Source organism: Stenella coeruleoalba (assembly GCF_951394435.1).
Source record: "Stenella coeruleoalba genome assembly, chromosome: X".
Lineage (NCBI taxonomy): Eukaryota > Metazoa > Chordata > Mammalia > Artiodactyla > Delphinidae > Stenella > Stenella coeruleoalba.
In genome coordinates, this window is record NC_137152.1 from 1,442,051 (window position 1) to 1,467,075 (window position 25,025).

At 52.7% G+C, this 25,025-nt stretch overlaps 1 protein-coding gene across 1 annotated transcript; it reads right to left on the reverse strand.

Moving 5' to 3' along the window:
- Window positions 1–1,207: 1,207 nt before the first annotated feature.
- Window positions 1,208–24,309, reverse strand: LOC307179933 (acetylserotonin O-methyltransferase-like). Its single transcript, XM_079909799.1, has 4 exons — window positions 23,517–24,309; window positions 14,488–14,662; window positions 7,307–7,447; window positions 1,208–1,289 (listed from the first exon to the last, which is right to left on the reverse strand). The coding sequence occupies exons 1-4, from the start codon at window positions 23,733–23,735 to the stop codon at window positions 1,261–1,263; spliced, it is 564 nt and encodes a 187-aa protein (XP_079765925.1). The 5' UTR covers window positions 23,736–24,309; the 3' UTR covers window positions 1,208–1,260.
- Between the last annotated feature and the right edge of the window lie 716 nt (window positions 24,310–25,025).

Here is a 25,025-nt window from a genome sequence, read left to right on the forward strand (position 1 = left end):
TCTGCACTCCCAGTGCAGGCAGCCCGGGGTTCGATCCCTGGTCGGGGAACTAGATCCTGCGTGCCGCAACTAAAGATCCCGTGTGCCCCAACTAAGACCCGGCACAGCCAAATACATAAATAAATAAATATTTTTTTTAAAAAACCCTGCTATATGGATTTACATTTGTTAAAGAATCACATTAGGAAATTTAAAATAAACGGTGCCAAGGTATTGTCTAGCCGAGGGTGGCCCTTTGAAATTCTGATAACGTCCGAATAATACCTGTTTGTACAGCCTGGCACTGAAGAAGCCACTTGCTTCCTTCCTGTCTGGGTCAGCGTCTTGGAGATCATAGATGAGACACTCCTACAGCGTGGGCTCGGCCGAGGGGAATCCCCAAGGGAGGGGGATGCACCCCCCCCCAGGTCTCGAAGACCAAAGGAAAGAGCTGCTCAGCTCCCCGAAATCAGGCAGTTAGAGAGCCAGGCAGGTGTCCGTCACATGGGCACAGGGCAGCCCAGAGATAAACCACAGTCGACCTGGAGGACCCCGTAAGCCTTCTCCAGCACAGTTTCATCCCCAGCATCTCCACAGGGCAGGGGTTGGGGGTGACAGTCCCACCCTGGTGCATCGTTCCAAACAGGACAGACTCCACTCCTTAGCAAACGTCTCCCTGCATGCATTTGCACAAGCCCGGCAAGTCCATTTTTGCACACTCAGCCCCAGGGGTCCCATGAGATGCTAGGCGTGAAAGCTCTGTAAAAGAGGAGTGTTTGGGGTGTGCTTACTGCCGTCTCCCTTCAATACCATATTTCCCTTCGATGCTCTTCCCATAGACACGGTCGTTCTGCAGGAGTGATGAAAGCCAAAAATGCAAACTTTTGTTTTAATTTTTTAAAAATATTTATTTATGTGGCCGCGCTGGGTCTTAGCTTGCGGCAGGCGGGATCGTCACTGCGGCGTGTGGGATCCAGTTCCCTGACCAGAGATCGAACCCGAGCCCCCTGCATTGGAAGCCCAGGGTCTAAACCGCTGGACCGCCAGGGAAGTCCCTTTTTTAAATTTTTAAAATGACTGTTTATTGGAGTGTGGTTACTTTACGATGCTGTGTTAGTTTCTGCTGTAAGGAGCCGTTAACTTACATGGCTGGATGCATTCGGCCCTTGCACATAAAGGGGTTCCACTTTGTGCAGACTTGGGGCCCCACGTGGAGGATGCAGGAGGCATTGCAATGACCCGGGCAGCGGCAAACACGTTCTTTGGGAAATGTTCATCAGTTCAGCGTACATCGTCGTCCCCCGTGGAAGCTAATACGTCAGAGAAACAAAAGAGAGGGGTTTTCGTTTTCTGTGACAACCGTGTATAAGAACTGTGTGTGTGCGTGTGTGTGTTTTTTAATCCAAAGGGTTCATGCCGTGCTATGTGTTTCAGCAGCTTTTCTTCTAAACAAGCTGACCGGGGGCTTCCATATCACCTCTGACCACGCAAATTCTTTATTGGGGCAGAAACCCTCCAGAAAGAGGTGGTGTTTCCGGCAATGGCTCCAGGGCCCTGCTGCGAGAGATGCAGCCGGCCCTACTGTACACCAGGCCCAGGGTGTCTCTCCACGGGACAGGGTGTTGGCGGGGGGCAGTGTCCCCTCCCTTACTTAGAACCTGGAGAATGATGCCTTTTATTCTTACTTTGTAATCGCCCTTCACGGGGGAAAATGATGAAAAGGTACTTGTTTTCGTGAAACCTAACATTTTCGGGGGCAAAGGCATAAAGTGTGTGTGTCTTCTCCGTTTACGGCTACCCCAGCCTCCTCTGGTTGGTGACTGCCTGGTCCGTGGAGCCAACGTCCATTAAACCACCCAACGGCGCCATCTGCTGGCAGACAGGCATCCCGGTCCTGCCCCAAGTGATCCGGCGTCGCCGTGGCAACGGGAGGATGTCTCCCCTCCAAGGCTCCAGGCTGTCCTGAGACGTATTTGGGAAGAAGCCAGAGCAGGTGATTCCCGGCGCCCTGGAGGGTCCTTCCTGCTGAGTCCACCCGGTCCCTCCCCAGGCCACGGAGCTGGACCAACGCTGGGGAGCACAGTCTGGGACCAGCAGCTGGCTTTCCATCATCTTCTGAAGAAGGTCTTTCCAATACCTGTTTCTCTTCCTACCCCCAAGGAGACAGTGTGACCCTCCCAGAGCCCTCAGCTCAGGAGGACTCTTAAGAAATCTACGCACCCCTAACAGCCAGTCCTGTCGTTACAGCCACGACTATCGGGGAAGCTGCAGTGTGACCACATCCTAACCCAGTCTCCCTAGCCCGGCACTGTGGGCACTGGGGGCTGCTGGGCCACTCTCTGATGTGGGGTACCCTGTGCACTGTGGGGTCTCGGGCAGCATCCCTGGTACCCAGTTACCAGCTGCCAGCAGCGTCCTCCAGTCCAGCGTGACAGCCCAAGACGCCTCCAGACACTGCCAGGTGTGTCCCCAGCGGGGGCGGGGGGCAAAATCACCCCAGCTGAGAAGCATTGGTTGGACATAGTGAAAGAATCGCAGGGCATTTAAGACAAACTTTAGAGATTACCCACCCCCGTCTGTTAAATTTGAAGGGTGAGGGTGCAGAGAAGGTAGGTGACGTGCCCGAGGTCAGCTTCCTGCTGGCTAGAAATTCCGGACCTGCAAAGCCGTGCTCCTCCGCTTCCGAGGGCTGCCCCTGGCTTCAGCACCATCGACGGCTTCCCTTGCAGAGTTCCGGCCACATCCAGAGAAATATGCAAACCGGCAGGCGCTGTGTTTGCATCTCAGACACAAGGGGGGTGAGCGGCAAGGTGACCGTGGGTGCTGTGGGCAGCGGCCCCGGTGCCAGGTCCCTCCCGGGCGTGGCTTCACCCAGGAAACACGGCGGCTTTATTTATGTATTTTTGTAATTTTTTTTTTTTTAAAAAAGAGCATAAATCAGCTCTCCTACAAGAGCTGGGGAGAAATATGTGTGAGGGGGTCAGATTACAAGCTGGACTTCTCTGCATGGACTTTTCATCAGCATTTGGTTTTCGAATCATGCAAATGTGTTAGTCCTCCAAGAATTAGCACATAAAAATCAGAGGCAAGGCCTAAACACTGGAAGCAAACCAAAGACCACGAGCCGATCGATCGGCGACACCACCTCCGGGCGACAACCGCAGTTTCTGTGACCGTGGACGCACCAATTCGTGGACATTCTAAACAGAAGTACTGCAGACAAGCCACAGCACGGCCTGGCAGTTCTCTTGTTTGCAGTAACCTTGGTTTTGCTCCTTTGGGATGACGTCAGGTACAGATCAGGACAGGCAAACAAGTACTATTGATGATCTTAGGAGCATGGCTCCGGGCGTAGGACACCACACAAGGACGGCGTTACAAACACTGAGTAACTGCCCGGTAACGTCCCTATGGATGGAAATGTAAATAATTCAGCGTGTTCAATCCATTTCCCAGCTCTCTCCACGGAAGGGGTCGAGAAACACTGCCCTCCCAGCAATGACAACTCCGCCTCTGAAAATGATTCTCCACCAACAGAACCACAGTTTCTGGGGAAAATGGACGATTCTGGAGAGGGAGAAGCAATGCAAAAGCCTGAGACGTGGTGACGTCCCGAAAGCAAGGAAACCTTCAGTGGTCGGCTGCGACTGTGACCTCATCACACACAGAGGCTGTGCCCACGCCCTCGTGGACCCTTAGCATCGTGACCTCACAGGATACTGTCCCCATCACACACAGCGGCTACCTTCAGCTTTCGTTGGGATACGCTGCAGAATGGTTATCAATGCCATTTTTTTTGTCGGTTTTAATTACTGCTGTGGAAGGAGAGCCATTTGGTTGGACGACCCCCCTTACCTGTGACATGAACTCAGTCCCCGGCACCCCAAGGAGAGTCTGCCAACCCTGCCCCGAGTTGACAGCACAGCGACACCCAGCCCTACCACGCATCTGTCTTGCAGGCTTGATAGGTTCTCACCAGCAGGTGTGAACACTTCTCAGCCGTCCGGTCATGCAGGGCCCTGGCCAGGATGCACAGATCCGGCTCTGGAAGGCTCTCTTTAAAGAAATCTCCTGTGACCCAGGGCGAGTGCCCTGGGGTCAGCCTGCATCTCAATCCCGTTGGACCACACCAACACCCAGCAGGGAAAGGCCACCTGTATGGACCGAGCTTTCCCAGATCTTCCCAGCTGGTGACCTTTCAACCAGCCCCTGAACAAAAAGAAATCTCAGTGAAGACAGGACCATTCCGAACGATGTTTGGGGGTCCCTTTCCCTCCATCAGATCTGGACAATGGTTTTATTTTTATTTTGTTTCCGAAGGTCCCGTGTAAACAGACAGCATCCTTTAAGCCATGGATTTCAGGAGGTCCCTGGCAATGGATCAGAAGCTCCATCCCGATGAGTCAAACTGGACCAACAAGCTCCATACGTGTTTCCCTGACTGCATAAAGATGCCCACGAGAGACTCTTACCTGTAGGTGATGGCCAACACTCAACTCTCCTACCATTTTTCCTGCAAGAAGTATCAATGTGGGAAGAGAGCTTGGATAGCCCTGAGCCGTACAGGGTTACCTCAGCTGACCTGTGTGGTCCATACTCTGCAAATTCACGGGAATTGGGGAGGATGTCTTGGATGACACAGATGCTATCCCCTGGATCTCTTTCTTGTGCTGTGTATCCCAGGAAACAGGGACCCCAGAATATTCCCCCATGAGACAGGGCACGGAGAAGGAGGTTCCTCCAAATGGGTTTTCTTCCACTCAGTGAAGAAAGACGGGTTTTTCTTAGAAAATTACGGCCCAAGGGCCAAATTTGGTCAGGCGTCTGTTTGCCTACAGCCTGGAGAGAATGCAGACCCAGGAATGAAGGTCGACATGCCTGCACCTTCTACCAGCTGCCCTTGGGGACCAATCGCAGACACCCAACCTCAACGGGGTAACAGCACATAATAAAGTAGTATTTCACTTAATTCCCCCAACCTCCAAAGTCTGCTTGTTCACCCCATTTTCCAAATGAGGCACCGAAGTAACACTGATCGTGTATCTCCAAGAAGTAGGAGGAAGACTCCCCAGGGGTGGGATTAGGGTTAAGACCAGGGTGAGGCACTGCCTCTGCGCACGAAATTTAAGGGCCCCAAAACTTGGGCATTGAGATTCAATGTATTTTAATACAATGGCTTTAGAAATCAACATTAGGGACTTCCCTGGTGGCGCAGTCGTTAAGAGTCCACCTGCCAATGCAGGGGACACGGGTTCGAGCCCTGAGCCAGGAAGATCCCACATGCCAGGGAGCAAATAAGGCCGTGCGCCATAACTACTGAGCCTGTGCTCTAGAGCCCGCGAGCCACAACGACTGAGCCTGCGAGCCACAACTACTGAAGCCCACGCGCCTAGAGCCCATGCTCCGCAACAAGAGAAGCCACCGCAATGAGAAGCCCGCACACCTCAACGAAGAGTAGCCCCCGCTCGCCACAACTAGAGAAATCCCGCACGCAGCAACGAAGACCCAGCACTGCCAAAAATAAATAAAAATTAAAAAGAATTTTTAAAAAATCAGCATTAAGCCCCCCACACCCCCCAACAAATTCCTGATGGTCAAAATTTCAGAATTTTAAATATTTATTTTTATTTATATATTCATTTAGGCTGCACCGGGTCTTAGTTGCAGCACGCAGGATCTTTAGTTGCAGCGTGCAGACTTTTTAGTTGCAGCTAGTCTAACTGCGGGGTCTAGTTCCCCGACCAGGGATCGAACCTGGGCCCCTTGCATTGGGAGTGTGGAGTCTTAGCCACTGGACCACCAGGGACGTCCCCAAATTTCAGGATTTTCAATAAAGATGGTATCCAGCCCTTCAAGGACACGATTCAGCACATTCTTGTCACCTTGAAATCAGCCTATCGGATCCAGAGCTACTCAAAAGGAGATGATCCTTCGTCTGGATCAGTCAACACTTCGGGAGTGTCTACCCCACATCTGGCCCCAGATGCAATGCTGATGGCCTGTCCCATGAGATGCCATGAACTTGGCGGTGATTTTTTTTTAAAGATCTTTTGCTGTAGATCATTTTATTGAATTTGTTACAATATTGATTCGGTTTTATGTTTTGGTGTTTTGGCCATGAGGCATGTGGGATCTTAGCTCCCCGACCAGGGATCGAACCCGCACCCTCTGCACTGGAAGATGAAATCTTAACCACTGGACCGCCAGGGAAGTCCCGTGCAGGTGATTTAAAAAAAAAAAAAACATAATAGCGAGGGACTTCCCTGGCGGTCCAGTGGTTAAGACGGGCACAGGTTCAATCCCTGGCTGGGGAGCTAAGATCCCACAGCCGTATGGTGTGGCCAAAAATAATAATCATCATCATAGTGAATTTACAGCAGATCTAAGAGTGGATGGAAATGATATCCCCACCTGGTGTTTTTCTTCTGAGCGAGCAGAAAAATAGCACCACGAAAGGCCACTTTCCTCCATAAATGGAGGTACAGGGCGTCTGCTGGTTAGACCTTAGTTCCTGGGACAGCCCATCTCTGGGAGCCGCACCCCACGTTTCCAAAGCAAGAGGAAGTCCCTTCCAGCTCTCGGCAAAGCTGCTGTGGTCTCTGAGCCTTGGAAAGCCCGAGAACCTTCTCAAGCTTCTGCGTCAGGAACTGACCCCTGACCCTACCTTCAACCCACGTCATTTACTGTCATTCATAAGTGACCTGGATTTAGATGCCTGTGTGGGTGCCCTGCGGTGGCCGTAAGAAATGGCCACAGACCAGGAAATCCACCCTCCCCCATCCTGGAGACCAGACATGTGAGGTCAAGGTGTCCCAGGGCTGCGCTCCCTCCAGAGGCCCCAGGGGAGGGTCATTCCTGCCTCCTCCAGCTTCTGGGGGCTCCAGGCGTCCCTGGGCTTGTGGCCGCGTCCCTCCCGTCTCTGCCTCCATCTTCTCGGGGCTTCTCCTCTGTGTCTGTGTCTCTCCTCTTCTCCTGCCATTGGATGTAGGGCCACCCTCCTCCAGGAGGACCTCATCTCAGACCCTTCACTTCATCACATCTGCAAGGACCCTATTTCCTAATAAGGTCCCATTCGCAAATTCTAGCTGGACATGAATTTTGACAGGACAGTGTTGAACCCAGTACAATACTCAAGAAAGAATTAATTGCAAGAAAACAATATACCCTCCCAGAGTTTTCCATCTGTCATGACTCACAGTTCTAGGTTGAGGGGAAGTATATTTGGAGGGTGAAGGAACCCACTCTGACCATCCACTGCCGCCTTCTCCCACGCCCCCCCGGGACGCATCTGTTTCCCCGTGGACATAGACAGCACTTGGAAACCCACCTTCACAGAGGCCGATCCATTCATCCTCCGGGAATGAGAAGTGCCTCTTTGCCATCTGGACCACGTCCGGGATGTCAAACACGGTGACCTGAGACCCCAGGTACAGAGACATGCACGCCTTGGCCACAGCCCCGGAACCACCTGCAAGCGGACACAGGACGTGACAGGGTGGGGACCTGGGTGGTACCCATACTCTGGTCTCCATAGTTACGGGCTCACCTACAAGCCCTGGAATCTAGGGGGTCTTCCTGGTTGGGCCAACCCGCATGCCAACCTTCCACACAGACTCTGACCTGACTGTGTCCTCTCGTGCCAGGGCATCTGTCCACCCGAAGACAACAGCCAAGCAGAGGAAGCCCTGGGCAAATGCTGGAGTGAGATGTGCCCGTGGGTCCCTGTGGGGGACATTTCCAGGGGACGCCCCAGTGAGAAACAAGGGGGACCCTCCCAGACGCCAACGGCATGCACGTCCCAGGTCCTGGAGACCCTCCTGTCTTGCATTTTCACGCCCAGCTGGCCCCAAGGCAGAGCAATTGCAAGTCTGCTCTTGCTTAGAGGAACCTGCTACCAGCGAACATGGCAAAGACACCCCTTGTGCACCAGAGATGATTTTCTGAAGCCTCACATCCCTACCCGAAGGGCGACCCGTGCTTTCCGTCCCTCCTCTATGGGAAGGCAGTGCTGGGTCAGGAGGGAGCTGCGGGGTCTCCTGAAACCAGACCGAGGGTTGGTGCTCACCGCTGCCGTTTTGCCCTCAACCAAGCCCCACCCCCTTATCCCGTAAGACAGGGAGGACGACCACCCACCCAGTCCTGTGTCTGTTCTGGGAGCTTCCCAGTGTCCAACGCACAGGCGTGGCCGGCCTTCCTTCTCATCCCCGCTAGCATCACAACGGAGGAGTGACATCTGCCCCCCAGGACCCCAGTAAACTCTCCTGATCCTTGCAGGCTCACACGGTGTTTTCCTCCACCAGGAAGGCAGCGTGAGAAGACTCTGCTCTCGGAGTTTCAGCAGACCAGCCTGCAACCCCGCCCAGAGGATTCTCACTGCTGTCTACACGGAGAACCACATCTGTGTCCCACGCCCTCGTCCTTGGAGCCGGTGCTAGTTGGCTGCAGTGAAAGGAGCTAGGACCACAACAGCCTTTGGGAAGTGACAGAAAGATGCTCCCCACTGTCCTACTGGGATATCCATCTTCTTCCTTCGCTGGGTCACCGGGAACTATTAAAACCAGGGTGTCCTTGTGCACTGATGGTGGAGATGTAAATTGACGCAGCCACTATTGAGAACAGTACACAGGTTCCTCAGAAAACTACAAAATATAGTTGCCGTATGAACTTGCAATTCCACTCTTGGGCGTGTGTCCGGAGAAAATCATAATCTGAAAAGATCCCAAGATGCACCCCAACGTTCACTGCAGCACTGTTTCCACGTAGGACATGGCAGCAACCTACATGTCCACTGACAGAGGAATGGATAAAGACGATGTGGTGCATATATACAGTGGAATATTACTCAGCCAGAAAAAGAATGAAATGATGCCATTTGCAGCCACATGCACGGACCTGGAGATTACCATACTAAGTGAAGCAAGTCAGAGAAAGACAAATACCATATGATATCACTTCTACGTGGAATCTAAAATATGACATAAATGAACTTATGTATGAAACAGAAACAGACTCACAGACACAGAGAACAGACTAGTGGTTGCCAAGGGGGAGGGGGTGGGGGAGGGAAGGAGTGGAAGGTCAGGACTAGCAGATGCAGCCTCGTATATATAGGATGGATACACAGCAAGGTCCTACTGCAGAGCACAGGGAACTACATGCAATACCCTGGGATAAACCATCATGGAAAAGAATATTAAAGATTGTATAAATATGTATAACTGAGTCGGTTTGCTGCACAGCAGATGGTAACACAACACTGTCAATCAACTACACTCCAATAAAATTTTAAAATATAAGCATAACCCTATCAGAGCAGGTGCTTGGGACCTGCCTGGCGGTCCAGTGGTTAAGACTCCTGCACTTCTACTGCAGGGCGCTCGGGTTCAACCCCTGGCTGGGGAGCTAAGAGCCCGCAGCGAGGCCAAAAAAAAAAAAAGCAGGTGCTTGGCGTTACCTGTAGATGGCAGTGAAGAGCTCCTCGGAGGGAACCCCAAAGGCCTTCAGATACTGGTTCCTCCTGTCTCTGAAAACGGGGCGGGCATCACTCGGGTTCCGAGACTTTACCGCACATTAGGCACCGCACACTGGTGCTCACAGACCCTATCCTTACATCGCAGACAGAACAAACAGGAAACAAGTAACCCAAGACACTCACGAATTCCTTTCTAGTTTGCAAAAAATAACTGCACATTCAGAGCTGCACGTTACCCGTCTAGCAGGCCTCTCTGATGTGAGGAAAGAAGAAACGAGGGACAGTCTAAAGACGGTGTAAAGATGCCGTGAAATGAGGCGATGCCTCGGTCCAGGAGGACTCAGCCCCTGGCACCTGGGGATGGGGCCATCCTTGTAGCTGGAGGGCCAGAGGGTCTACCCACAGCTTCCTGCTACTCCCCTGAGGCCGATGGGGGGGGGGATTTCTGGGTCCTCCTGGGCCCCGCTGCCTGATGTACAGGCGAGCTGGCTCCCTGCGGTGTGTCCTCCTTCCATCCTGGATCTAGTCTGGCCGCAGTCAGCCCCCTGCTCCTTTCATGGATATGAGGTGACCCAGCCTTCGGTCAGGTGAGGCATCTCTTTCCCACCTGACCTTCAGGAGACACTGATGAAAAATACACAGCAGCAGAAATGCGTGCCTCCGCGTGGGACCCAGATACACCAGCACGAGGCAGGAGGAAGAAGCCTGTTACTCTCCGTTGCTCCGAAAACAGAGGCTCCTTTTGCACGTGGGACAAAGCACTGAAGTCCCTCGGACCGACTCCAGAGGGTCCAGCAAGGGCTGCAGAGATGTGGCGGCGCCGCTGGTTACTCGCACCCTCGGGCGGACTCCACTGGGCTGTGTCCAGCTCCTCACGGCTTCCTTCTTTAACTGAATGGGCCCCAGGGTCAAAACCTCAGGGGGCGTCCCCTTAAAATCGCGACATCCTGCTTCTCGTAAAACACAAAGTTCGGAAGCTGGGGCGGCTGTCACCCCACGGTCGCGTGGACACAACTCGTGGGAGCTGACGGGGGGCTGGCCCCTTAGACGGGCGTCCACGCTCTGCCGTGCCACTGCCCCTACTGTGCCCTCTTGTCTGGTTGTGACACGAGACCACTGACGCTTTGGTCTCCCTCAGAGACTCACTGAGAGTCCCCTTGGCTCCAAGCTGTGGGCCCGACCCTGACGCACTTTACGCACCGGCCCTGGGCCACCTGGGGACGCTCAGAACAGCATCGACGCCACGTGCGCGGTGAGTCTCACGTGGGTGTGATTTTGGAAGAGAAACGTGAAATCAAACAGTGACGATAAGCGTGAATCTGATGAGCTGTATCTTTTCCAAAATCAGCGGCAGAACTGGGTCCTCGGGTTCTCACGGCTAAGCTACCGGAGGCTCGAGATGGGGTTTAAGTTAAAATAATTAAGAAAGAAAATGGAGAGCCACGGTTCTCAACAATGTCAATGTCTTCAGCTGGTTGTCACAACTGGGGGAGGGGAGCTCCTGGCACCCGGTGGATGGGGACCAGGGAAGCTGCTGCACAGCCCACAGGGCCCGGGACGCCCACATCAGAGGGTCACCCAGCCCCGATGTCAGTCGTGCTGAGAAACCCTGACCTAGCATCAGAGATTCTCTCTATCGGTCACCTATTATAATTCCACCAGCTATCACTTATTGTCTATCTATCTATCTATTCAGCCAGGGTTCCCCAACCCCTGGGCCGTGGACCAGTACCGGTCCACGGCCTGTCAGGAACCGGGCCACACAGCAGGGGGCAGACGAGCGAAGCTTCATCTGCCGCTCCCCACGGCTCGCATTACTCTGAACCATCCCACCATCGCTTGCGTTACTGCCCGAATTATCCTGCCAGCCCCTCGCCCCGTCCGTGGAGAAACTGTCTTCCATGAAACCGGGCCTGGTGTCAAAAAGGTTGGGGACTGCTGTATTCATCTATCTCTCTATCATCTATCTAGACCCACCTATCAATATTTATCATCTTCTATCAGTATTTACCAATAATGTCCATCCATCATCATCTATCTCTCAAACTATGCATATAACCTATCAATCATCTGTCAATATCTATCATCTATTGATCACTATCAGTACTCATCTATCAGCATTTATCTAACAATATTTATCTATCATTAACATCTACCTATAGATTCACTATCTATAGATCCACCTATCTACCTATCATCTATCCATACCTAACAATAGCTATCATTTTATCAATATCTATCTATATCTATCAATCACCTATCAAACTGTCAACATTGTCTATCAATCATCTATCATCTATAATGTATCATTACTTATCTATCAGTATTTATCTAATAATATTGATCTACCAATATCTATCACTTACCTATAGCTCTATCCATCTGTCTCTACCGTAGTGATTCCCAGTTACAACTGATTTTGCCCCCAGGAGACACCTGTCAATGTCTGGGGACATTGTTGGTTGTCTCACTGGGGGGAGGGGGTGCTCCTGGCACCTGGCGGGTGGAGACCAGGGAAGCTGCTCCGCCCCCCACAGGGCCCAGGACGCCCCACATCAGAGGCTCACCCAGCCCCAGATGCCAGTGGGGTGAGGCTGAGAAGCCCGGTGTGCGGCACAGCCATCGCACGCAGAGAGCAGCACGCAGGGTTTTCCACCGTATGTTCCAGATTATCTTCCTGCTTTGCCCTGGGGCGCCCCCGCTTCCCCTGGAGACTCCTGAAGCACAAGGATTCTCATCACGACATCATTAGAGTAATCCCGTCGGTCGACACCAGGTGACCTCACACATCTGCTCCGGATTCCCAAATCTAATGATGTCGCGTTTGGTTCTACAAGAAACCCGGCATTTCGATTCCTCGGATGCCCTGAAAACCAGCCCCCAGGCAGCCCTGGGACTCAGGAGCGCCCCCGACACCGCACCCACCTGACAGCCGCGCGGCCAGGTGGCCCCAGCCCAGGTAGGTGGTCCTGGCCGCGTACAGCAGCATGTCCTGCTGGGACTCGGGGCTGGCTCTGGCCAGGTAGGTGCTGGCGAGCTCTGTGTTTTCATACACAGCTGAAAACACACAGAACAGAGGGAAAAAAACCCAAAACGCATTAGACACCACGGCATCGCCGACATGCCGACACCAGCACTGGGAACACCCTGATGGAAACGCGATTCCTGCCTGGGACAACGGAAGCCCCAACAGCTGGACCCTCGTCCCGAAGGGCCGGCTGACCTGTGGGCAGCAGGCGCACCTGCTGGGTTCAGCTTCGGCAAATCCCATGGGAAGATCCGGCGGAGCGGTGAACAGCCAACGAGCCCGAGGGAAACGTATGTTACAGTCTGCGGACCTTCAAGCAACACCTGATTCTAAAATGGACATACGGGGGCAACAGCCCGACTCGTGCAGAGGAAACAAAGATCAGGGGAGAAAGGGGCGCTTTTTGGGTGAGCTCAGCTGTGCAGCAGGGACCCGAGCCTGGTGGGGCCATCATCTCCACAAGGTGCAGGACGCCCACAGCCCCCCGGGGCAGACGGCACCGTGCTCCCCAGCTGCGCCCTAAGCCACTCCAGCCCTCCAGCCCCCGACAAGGGGGGACAGCCCTAGGCATCTCGGGGCCACATGTCCAAACGGCTCATCCGGTGCCTGGGCCTGTCCTGGGGGCCCAGCTGTGGTGCCTGGGGTCCGGCATGGTCCTGTTCTTGGTCATGGCATCCCTCCCAGGACAGGAGCGGCTTGTCCCGCTCACGAGGAGGAAGGATCTAGCCTTTCATTTCTCCTGCACAATGCGTACCTGCCCAATGTTTGTGGGTCTCCACGGGGACCCCAGAGGCACAGCCGGAGTGGACGCTGCCGTCACGGGGCTTCCCAGCCTGTGCGCTTGCCCAAATCCTCACCTGCCTGGGCCGCATGTCAGCGGGAACCACAGGCTCCTCCCACCCCCAGGTGCTTCCCATAGAACATCCAGCATCCTCCACAGGTGTGTCCCGGCTGGGTCTCAGCATGGGCTGGGCATCCAGGGGCAGTGCTGCCAGTGGGGGCCGGGAGGGGGACCTGCAAAGCTTGTTCCCGTGGTGTGGCTGGTACCTGCTTGATTTCCAAGCCGGGCTATCTGAGCACCACCAACCCCTCAGATGATGTCTTCCTGTTCAAGTTAACTCGGCCGCACCCCAGAAATCCAACAGGTACACGAGTCCTTTGGCTGCAAGAAAAAAGCCCACCAGCTACCCACCCCCCCACCTCTGGTCCACCCACTCCTGTTCTATCAAGCCATAGTCCCTACACTTTGCAATTTCTCGGATTGACAAAACTCTAAAAAACCATCTGGATGACCGACATAGGGTTGACAGTTTTGAATCTTGCAAAGGAAGGACATTAAAAAAAAGAAAAAAAAAAAAAGCCTACCATCACCATCTTCCATAAGAGAAAAGCAGCTTCAACACCAAAATAATATACTCTCATCATAAACGGCAACCCCTGAACTGAATCAGTTCAGCTTGATGGAAAATTACTCCCTTGAGATTTCTTTTTTTCACATTTTTATCTTGTTCCTTGGATACTTCATCGGGGTTCCAGTGCATACACCAGCCTGAGGAAACCTCTAGATCCGGAGCTGGTAAATGACATCCTGCGTTTGCTCTCTGATTTTGGCCCTCTGCCTGTTTTTGTCAATAAAGTTTTATTGGAACCCTGGCCCACCACCTGTTTTATCAATAAACTTTTATTAGAACCCTAGCCCACCACCAATTTTGTCAATAAAGTTTTACTAGAACCCCGTTCCACCACCTCTTCTGTTAATAAAGTTTTATTGAAACCCTGGCCTACCACCTGTCTTGTCAATAAAGTTTTATTGGCACTCAGCCCCTCCCATTTGTTTGTCTCCAGCTGCTTGGGTGCGCCAAGGGCAGAGATGGGTGGCAGCTGCAGAGACCACACGGCCAGCCCACAAGGCTAAGAATACTTACTCTCTGGCCCTTTACAGAAAAAAAAAAAAAGTGCTGAGGGTGCACCTTTAAAATGCCTCCTTCAAAATAGCCAGGATGCTTACCTTTTTCTCTCCTCACTTCCACTTGAAGCAGCTTCAGGGACACACAGGCATCCAGCAGTAGCTCTGTCCCCCGGGAGCTGACGCCCAGACGTGCAGCCACTGCAGCCAAGCCCAGGGCCTCCGGGACCTCGGCCAGAAGGTCAAAGGCTCCCAGCTCACAGGCGGCGAAGAGAACCTCGGGGCAACGGCAGAAACCAGACTCAGCTTCAATTCTCTTAAGAACGAGAGACGCACACGCCATGGGGAGGGAGCGTGCATCTGCAAGTGCTCAGGGAAACAGGGCAGTTCCTCACAAAATTCAGCGTAGCATGACCACAGGATCCAGCAATTCCACTGCTGGCTGTAGACCCCAAAGAACCAAAAGTAGGGAGCCGAACAGATAGCGTGGACACCCGTGTGTTCACGTGAAGCATTCTTCAAAATGGCCGAAAGGTGGATGCCACCCAGGCGTCCACTGACGGATGGACGGATACACAAAATACCGTGTAAAACAATGGAACATGACTCAGTCTTAGAAAAGACGGAATTCTGATCCAGGTACGATGTGGATGAACCTTGAGGACACGATGCCGAGTGAGAGAAGCCAGACACAGAAGGACACGTACCGGGGTTCCCTAGAAGAGTCACATTCACAGAGAGTAGATGGTGGGTCCAGGGGCTGGGGGAGGGGGAGTCAGCGTTTAATGGGGACGAAGTTTGGGAAGATGGGAGAGTTCTGGACATGATGGTGGGGATGGTTGCCCAGCAATATAAATGGACTTGAGGCCAATGAACTGTGCCCTGAAAAATGGTAGATTTTACAGTACGTCTATTTTACCACAATAAAAAGTTTTTAAATGACGCTTCCACCTTGCACCCACGAAGAGACTGCTCCTGCTGTTCCAGCCCTAACCCTGCCCCACGGGAGTGGATGGATCGGTCCCCAGGGAGGGGGGGCGCCAGGGCCCGGGGGGGGCTGTCCCCCTAGGGGCGGGGGCCAAGGGGGTCATTCGTGGGCTGGCCAGCCGGGCAGGAGCAAAGGTGTGGGAGCCTGGTAGGTCCAGGCGTCTGCAGCAGCTGCCCCTGCCCTGTCCGTCCACAGAAGCTCTTCACGGAACCTGCCCGGAACAGCAAGAACCTGTCCTGGGAAATGCACACCCCCCGTGAGGGACTCTGAGGTCCCCAAAGGGGACGCCCGAGGGATATCGAGGCGCACATGCAACCACGGGAAGCCACGCGTGAGTTTTCAAAATCCTATAATCCTCTCTCGCTGGTCACACTGGTCACCTGGGAGCAGAAGTTCGGGGGATGGGGGACAGACAGGGCCTTCTGCGTTTTCATTCCACACCCTTCCTTCTGCATTGTTTGCATTTTCCAAACAAGGAAATATACACAGTCCTTTTTTTTCCTTAAGGTGTCAGTGGTGTTCCCTACCTGCTGGTGTCAAGAGTCTTAAGACGGTTTATTTTCTCTTTTTCTCTCTCCATCTAAAGAAGTGAATAGGGTGTCTCCAAATAATACAAAAAGGGTAAAAATAATGAATAAACCATCAATGCATTTTTCTCCCTCGCACACAAGGTTTGGGATAACATTGGCCATGAGAGGTGGATCCATTAACGCCCCACAAGGAGAGACAGTTATTTTTCTTTTTTCCAGAATTGTACCCTAGATTTCAGGTACAATTTTTATTTTTATGTTTTTGAAGTAGAGTTGATTTACAACGTCGTGTTAGTTTCAGGTGTACAGCGAAGTGACTCAGTTATATATAAAAGAATACACGTGTACATTCTTTTTCAGATTCTTCTCCCATATAGATTACAAAATATTGAGTATAGTTCCCTGCGCTACACAGTAGGTCCTTATTGTTCATCTATTCTTTTTCATTTCTAAAAATTAAAAAAAAATTTTACTGGCGTGTAGTTGGTTTACAGTGTTGTCTTAAGTTTCAGGTGTGCAGTGGAGAGATGGTTTCTTGAGACAATGTGTTTCCCACACTTACGATTAGGTTTGTTTTAACAGTATAAAAATAAGACCTGTGTCTACGTTAACTAGGGAAGTTGCTGCTTCCCGACCCACGATGACACTGGAAAGCCCTCCAAATGCATGTGGGAGAGGGGAGTGTAATACTATTGTGTTAATTCCTAATTCTGCTATTAAGGTTCTAGTAACTGTTATTCTATTAAGGCAGCGGCGCTACCGATGTTTGGGGCTGGATCAACCTCTGACGTGGGGCGTCCTGGGCACTGCGGGGTGTGCAGCAGCTTCCCTGGTCTCCACCCACCGGATGTCAGGAGCTCCCCTCCCCCCTCCCCAGCTGTGACAAGCAAACATGTCCCCAGACACTGACAAGTGTGCCCCCGGGGGCACAGTCCCCACTTGAGAACCATTATATTAAAGTTCCATCAACTCTCACTCTACTAAGATTATATTTTATATTAACTCTTGTTAAGATTGTATCCATTCCTATTCCCTTAAGATTGCATTAACTCTTATTTTATTAAGATTGAATCTACTCTTCCAAAGGTACTATTGGTTGTTATCCTATTAAGGTCGCATGAACTCTTACCGTATTAAGGTGCTAAGTTTTATCCTATTGAGATGGTATTAGCTCTTGCAGTGAGGTTGTATTAACTCTTGGTATAGTAAATGGCGATCACTCTTGTTCTACTGAGATGTTATCAACTCTCATTCCACGAAGGTTGTATTCAGATTTTTTCTATTAAGGTTTTATTAAGTCTCGTTCTATTAAGGATGTGTTAAGGTATATTCTCTAAAGATGGTACTAGTTCTTCTTCTGTTAAGGTTGTGTTGACTCTTGCTCTGTGACGTTTGCATTACCTCTTACCCTGTCATGACTGTATGAGCTCCTGTATTAAGGCTGTACTCACTCTTTGCGTATGAAGATTTTACGAACTCTTATTCTATGTGGTTGTAGTAAGTTTTATGCTCTTAACGTTGGATGAACCTCTTGTATTGAGATTCTATTAACTCTTGTCCTATTAAGGTTGTATTATCTGATTAAGACGGTGTTCGCTTTCATGTAGTGAGGTTGTATTAACTCTTACTATAGTAGAGCTGTAATCACTCTTCTATCGAGAGGTTACTGACTTATTCTTTCAAGCTTGCATTCAGCTTTCTTCTACGGAGATTTTATTAACCCTCTCGTTCTGTTCAGGCTGTATTAAGTTTTATCCTAAAACTAAACTTGCATCTGCTCTGCTTCTGTTACAGGTGACAGTACACGGCATGAAACTGCGTGTACCAAAGCGACTTTCCTCCCGAGAGTCATAAGCCACCGCACGCCCTGTGAGCACGCGGCTGGCACTGAGTAAAGAGCGGGCAGCCCCAGCCGGCTGGGGACGGGATGGGAGCACAGCCACGTCACGTTTTCAAGCCAGGGGAAGGCAGCAAGTTACTCTGTTTTCTGTAAGGTCCTCTTCCCTATATCTCAGTGGCGCTAAGATAGGCGTCGTAGCCCAGGGGCATCCCCGGGTAGCGTTCGGGGGATCCGGACCTTGGATGGGGAAGATGCTTCACTCCCCTTTTCAGTCCACCCTTCCTGAATCTAAGCACCCCCCTCGAGGACGAAGTCCGCCCAGACCATGCATGTGTGACCACGTGGCCAGGAGGTGCTACACTGTCCTCAGGGGCACGACAGCAGCCGCAGAGACCGTGGGACCCTGCCGGCGGGCAGTGCCCTCCCTGAAGCCGGGGGTCTGGATGGACCACCAGCTGCAGAGAGCGCCCCGTCTTGCTGCCACAGACCCACACACCCCTCCCCTCCCGCCAGCGTGGCCAAGCTTGGGGCATCTCTAGGCCCCAAGGACAGTCAGCTGCCACGTGGTGAGGCTGTGTGTTCTCAACGGCGGAGCCTCACTCGAGAAAGCCTGGAGGGCTCGTGCTCTTCAGAGACACAGGCCCAGCCTCGCCCTCAAGCAAGCGGAGACTGACCTGCCCCTACCTGCTTCTGAGCGACTGCGCACGGCGAGCTGCACCACCTGGACCCCAAAGCGAGGACGGACCGGATTCCCAGTGAATCCGGCCGAAGGGCTGCCCCCGCCGCTCACAACCTCATTCAACACACTTGCCACCCCTGTCTCTCTACAACACAAAATCCAGCTCCAACTTCCCTCCAGTTTTCATTGAAGCAAAAATGCAAGTAACACAAGAATCACCTTTAACCATTTTAGACTAAACAGCTCAGCGGCGTTTAGCACATCCACAACATTGTGTAACCGCCACCTCCATCTGCTTCCAGAACCTTCTCACCCCCCAGAGGACACCCCGTCCCCACGAGCCGTCACCCCCATCCCCCTCCCCAGCCCCTGGCGCCACAAGCCCACTTTCTGCCCGTCGGACTTGCCTGTCCTGGACGTTTCCCATGAACAGAGTCACACACCCTGGGACCTTCTGTGTCTCGCACTTTCACTGCACATAGTATTCGGCCACGAGAAGGGATGAAACACTTACGTCTACTACCTCCTGGGTGAACCTTTCAAAGCTGCCCCGATTTTAAACGCATCACCTTAGGGTGTAGCAGACGAGCACCCGTATTCCTCGATCACCAAGTGTTTGAAATAAGTTGACACCTGTATTCCAATAACCATCATTTCCTTTGTCATCTTATCTAGTTCAGGTTAAGCTTGCATGAACATCATTCTGAGATGGAGTCCGTGGGGGTCAACAGATCCCCAGAAGGGCCCCAGGCCCCGATGGCCAAGCTTCTGCACACAGTCTTGTCCAGAGTTCCCGGACATTCTCATCCCCCCGGAGGAGAGCAGACAGTGCAGGTGACAGCCTCAGGCTGTCTACGCGCCCGGCCGCTAGCTCTCAGAGCCCCCCACCTGGGCGACCACGAAGGCGCTGGAATATTCCTCCAGGAGACCGCAGTTCTCCTCCCCAGGGGGAACCCGTCTTCCCTCCAGGCCAGCCTGGCTTGGAGGACCCCAACGTCCTGGCTTCGGGAATCACGGGTCTCTGAGCAAGCTGAGGGGACAGCCAGGGGCTCAGTGCTGATGCCTCAAGCTCTTTGCTGGAGGCCCGGGAGTGAGCCCAAGATGGATTATTCTAGAAAATTCCATCAGCCTGATTAAGGGGATGACAAAGCTTATGGGGACCCCCGGAGTTTCTGCTTACTCCTTCTGTCCCTGATGAGCACACAGCCCTAAAATCACCTGCACCCCCAGCCCCTGCCCGCCCTTGCACCATCAGCTGTGGAACTGGTCCCAAACCCGTACGCCCACTAATCCCTGGCGTTGATAACCCATTGGATGGATTGAACAGGCTCTGGGCCCTTCATATGGGGAGAGAGGGGGTGTATCAATTTTCTGGTGCAGCTGTAACAAATGACCACAAACTGGGGGGCTGTAAACCACAAACATTCATCCTCACCTAGTCCTGGAGACTAAACGTCTGAGTTCAAGGTGTCCCAGGGCTGCGCTCCCTCCAGAGGCTCGGGGGGAGGGTCCTTCCTGCGTCTTCCAGCTTCTGGGGGCTCCAGGCGTCCCTGGGCTCGTGGCCGCGTCCCTCCCGTCTCTGCCTCTGTCTTCCTGGGGCTTCTCCTCTGTGTCTGTGCCTCTCCTCTTCTGTCTCTTACAAGGACCCTGTCATTGGATGTAGGGCCACCCTCATCCAGGAGGACCTCATCTCAGACCCTTCACTACATCACATCTGCAAACACCCCTTTTCCAAATAAGGTCCCGTTCCTGGGTTCTGGGGGTTACAACAAGGACATATGTTTTGGGGGGGGCCATCATTTAATCCGCTACACCAGGGTGATCAATTATTTCCACTGAAGGCGTTTCAATCACCAATGAACCGTGGTGAGCCATGCTAATCCCAGAGGAAGCCCAGAACCCGCCCTAAACCGGGTCCTGCCATGGCCCAGCCCCGCTGGGGAGCTGCTCCCCCCTTTTCCAGCCATTTCTGACGCTCAAGTTTAAACCCTCAGAGCCCAGATGGGGGCTGCAGCTCCCCCCCGCACCTGCCCCCGCCGTGGTGGCCCTCCTTTTTCCACCCTGGACTCCGGCAAGCAGGACCTCAGTGTCAGCTGAGCATGCCACGGTGGACACAGCCTGAAGGCGAGAGCGACGGGGGGACCCCTGGGAGGGACCCACAGGAGGCCAGAGGGACTGGCCTTGGACACCATTTGCTTGATTAAAATGCAAGCAGCCCTTTCTCAGCCAGATCCCCCTCGGCTGCAGGATCGATCCGGCATCTTCACTTAAGGCGATTAGTTTAGTAACGAGATTGAGTGATGAGAACGAACCTATGAAATTCAAGGTGGGGGCTTGGATTTACTCTTCCAGGGGCAGAAAGTGTTACCGACCGGGGTTCCCGGCCTCCTTAATCGATAGAAATTGATCAGAGGCCAGACAAGAAACTCAGGCAAAGCTTTACTGGGGTCCCTGCTGCAGCGGGGGGGGGAGCGAGAACAAGTAACAGGTGCCCTTGCCCCCCGCCCCCGGGACGGGCAGCTGGGTCCTTCTATGGGGTGAGGGTAGGGGTGGGTCCAGGGGTCGGGCTGGAGGGGAGGCTTAGGGGGTCTGCCCACCCCTTTGGTGGTGTGAGTGCAGGGGGCGTGCGCAGTGCCCTGCTTTGGTGGTGTGAGTGCAGGGGGCGTGCGCAGTGCCCTGCTTTGGTGGTGTGAGTGCACGGGGCGTGCGCAGTGCCCTGCTTTGGTGGTGTGAGTGCACGGGGCGTGCGCAGTGCCCGCTTTTGCTCCCGGCTCTTCGGAGGCCACAGGTGGGTTTTGGTCTCTTTGTATCTTTTGTCCAGAATTTGCCCCAACTGCGCATGCACGCAGTTATTTTTAGTCCCTTCTAGTTTCTTTGTATTTTGCTGCTCCAGGAGAGGTGTGTCCAGGTGCAAGCCCTGCAGCAAAGGGTCCCAGGTCCCAGCCTGTCTCAAAAGGACTTAGAGGCCACGAGAGCCCCAAGGTGCCTGGCCGTGCTGAGCTGTTCATTGGATCAGCATCTGTCCTGCACAGCCAGGCCCTCAACGCTCCCCATTTATACCGGAAGAAGGAAGACGGCATCCTGACAGAAGGCTATTCTCATCGGCCAGAAAAGAATTTATGTGGACGAGTGTTCTTTAAAAATGAGCCTAGGGGCTTCCCTGGCAGTGCAGTGGTTAAGAAGACTCCGCGCTTCCACGGCAAGGGGCGTGGGTTCGATCCCCAGTTGGGGAACTAAGATCCCACATGCCGTGCAGCGAGGCCAAAGAAAATAAAAGAAAAAAGCACACAGATATCCGCTGGAGAGGTTGCGGGTTTGGTTCCAGGCCACCCCAATAAAACAAATACTGTGAGTCATAGTAATAACATCAAAAACCATAGACACCATAATAAATAATTTAAAGGTTTGAAATGCTGCGAGAATGACCCAAATGTGACACCGAGACACAAGGTGAGCAGATGATGCTGGAAAAATGGCGCCAATAGCGCTCGACACGGGGGGGCCCCAAACCTTCCATTTCTAAAAAATCCACCATCTGTAAAATGCAGCAAAGCAAAGCATGACGAAACAAGGTCTGCCCATCCGTGGAAACTTAGGAAGAACCAGAACACCAAAGTAGCCTCAGGTGATCGCACGTACAGGCAGGATGAAAATGCACGGCCTGTTCTGGGCTGCGTGGCTGCCCTGCCTCTGTCTCCGGGGGTCCCTGCACATCAGTGTTGAAGACACACGTGCAGGGCAGAGACGGCTATCCCCACTGCTCCTCTGCTTCTCAGTACACGAGCTTGCAAACAGCCTCTTCTGCTTTCACTGCAAACAACCATACGCGTTCTAAAGCCATCTCTAAATCATACGGTCCAGTAACACACTGACTGGTAAAGATCCATGCACCCCAACGTTCATAGCAGCACTATGCACAGTAACCAGGACACGGAAGCAACCCAAGTGCCCATCAGCAGAGGACTGGATAAAGAAGATGTGGCGCACATACACAAAGGAATATTACTCAGCTATAAAAAAGAATGAAACCATGCCATTTGCAGCAACATGGTGGACCTAGAGATGATCATACTAAGTGAAGCAAGTCATCCAGAGAAAGAGAAATACCATATGATATCACTTATACATGGAATCTAAAACATGACACAAACACCTATGAAACAGAAACAGACTCACAGACGTAGAGAACAGACTTGTGGTAGCCAAGGGGGAGGGGGTGGGGGAGGGATGGAGTGGGAGTCTGGGGTTAGTAGATGCAAACTATTACATTTAGGATGGATCAACAACAAGGTCTTACTGTAGAGCACAGGGGACTATATTCAATATCCTGGGATAAACCATCATGGAAAAGAATATGAAAAAAATACATATATACGTATAACTGAAACACTTTGCTGTGTAGCAGAAATTAACACATTGTAAATCAACTCTGCCTCAATAAAATGAATTTTTTTTTAAATCTCTAACTTAAACGTAAGCACAAATGTAAAAAGCTTCCGGCTTTTTAAACACTCCCAGGGCTGACGTGCAAGGAAGATGTTAAATCAGAGATTCAACGTGATCTAGTCATTAGGTGAGAAATGGTTGTATCAATTCCAAAATGTACATTTAAAAAACCCAAACACTTAACAGCTCTGAAATAGGGATGTTGCACTGGGTTGAAGACTGTCCCCCTAAAATTCCTGGAACCTCAGAAAAGACCTTATTTGGAAATGCAGTCTTTGCGGGTGTGATGCAGTGAAGGGTCTGAGATGAGGTGGCCTCCTGGAGGAGGGTGGCCCTACATCCAATGACAGGGTCCTTCTAAGAGACAGAAGAGGAGCGACCCAGACACAGAGGAGAAGCCCCGGGAAGACAGAGGCACAGAGGGGAGGGATGCGGCCACAAGCCCAGGGACGCCTGGAGCCCCCAGAAGCTGGAAGAGGCGGGAAGGACCCTCCCCTGGAGCCTCTGGAGGGACCTCGGCCCTGGGACACCTTGACCCTCACATGCCTGGCCTCCAGGACTGGGGAAGGATGACTGTTTGTTATTTTAAGCCCCCAGCTTGTGTCCATCTGTCACAGACGCCCCAGAAAACCCATACAGATTTCTCACCAGTAGCGGCGAGTCACGGATCAGTGTTGGACGGCAGCGTTCCTGTTTCAGAGGTGCACCCCTCACTCTGCGCCTTGCAGCGGGTGGGGTCCAAGGCCGAGGAGATACCGAGCTGGTGTAAGGACGACGCATGAGCAGGAGAGACGCCCCGGGCTGTGAGCCGCGTGGGCCTAAGCCTGGAGAGGCCGAAGCCTGGCGGGTGGGCGGCGGCCACACCATCCTCTGCTCCCCGCCGCGGCCCAGGAGGGCGGGGCTGGCCGATGTCTGGGGAGCTGTACACCCTCCAGTCCCTGAACCAAACCAGCCTTCTAAACCTTTTCAAAGATCGAGGCGCCCAGGGAACTGTAACCGAGTAGGAGCCTCTGGGGCCTTCCGGGACAGACCCCTCCCCCATGCCCTCTGCCGTAGCTCCTCCCTGAAGTACTTAGATAACAGTATCTGGTGCACGTTTCCGGAGTTGCTCTGCAGAGGCTAAAACCACCACCAAGTGGAAGAAATTAACTACCTGATGATCATGAGCACACAGCCCCCAGAGCTCCTGGCAGCTGAGGACTGATGACGTGAACCCCTGTGACCCTGTCCTGGTCCCTCACCGTCAGGCAATCCGAGAACCGTGCAGGAGCCGATCGCACATCCTGGGACACGCCTACCGTGCTTCGCCTTTAAAAACGCTTTGCCGAAGCCCTTCGGGGAGGTCGGGTTTTCGAGCACCAGCCCTGTTCTCCTTGCTGGGCCCTGCAGTGAGGCCGCACTTTCCTTCGCCACAGGGGTGAAGGAGACTGGCTTTACTGCACACAGGACCCGAGTTTGGCTCCGTTACTGAGTTAGACCAAGAAGCCGGGAAAGGAGAAATCAAAGAAAAAGCCAAAACACCAGATCCTTAGGTTTTCATTCGTGTAAAATGCACGTAACATAAGACTGACCCTTTTAACCATTTCAGGTAAACAGCTCAGAAGCGTTTAGGACCTTCACAGTGTTGTGCAAACATCACCTCTATCAAACCTTCTCATCCCCCCGAGGAGACCCCGTCCCCATGAAAAGTCACTCCCCCTCCCCCTCCCCCAGCCCCCGACAGCCATGAATCTCCTTTCTTGTCTCTGTGGATTTGCCTGTTCTGGACGTTTCCTACCAACGGAACCACACACTGTGTGTCCTTCTGTGTCTGCTTCTCTCACTGAGCATCGTGTGTTCAAGGTCCATCCACGTGGCAGCCTGTGTCAGGGCTTCGCTCCTTTTCACGGCTGAGTCATATTCCACTGTGTGCACGGGCCCCGTTCTGTGTATCCATCCATCCATGGACACTTGGGTTGTTTCCACATTTGTCGCCGTTGTAAATACTGCCGTTATGAATATCCCTGTACAAGCTTTTCTTAGATGACTGTTTTCAGTTCCTCTGGGTGTACACTTGGCAGTGGGATGACTGGGTCCCACGGTACGTCTATGTTTAACTTTTTAGGAAACTGCTATACTGCTTCCCACAGCAGCTGCCCTATTTACATTCCCACCAAC

Excerpts from the sequence above, each read along its gene's own strand:
- LOC307179933 (XM_079909799.1), bottom strand. The coding sequence starts at position 23,735 with ATGGTGTGGCCGCCGCCCACCCGCCAGGCTTCGGCCTCTCCAGGCTTA. Across the intron at positions 14,663-23,516 it reads TCCGTGACTCGCCGCTACTG|GTTCTCTTCGCCGCCTGTGA; the intron begins GTGAGAAATCTG and ends CGTTGCCCCGAG. Across the intron at positions 7,448-14,487 it reads GGAAGTGAGGAGAGAAAAAG|GTGGTTCCGGGGCTGTGGCC; the intron begins GTAAGCATCCTG and ends GTCCGCTTGCAG.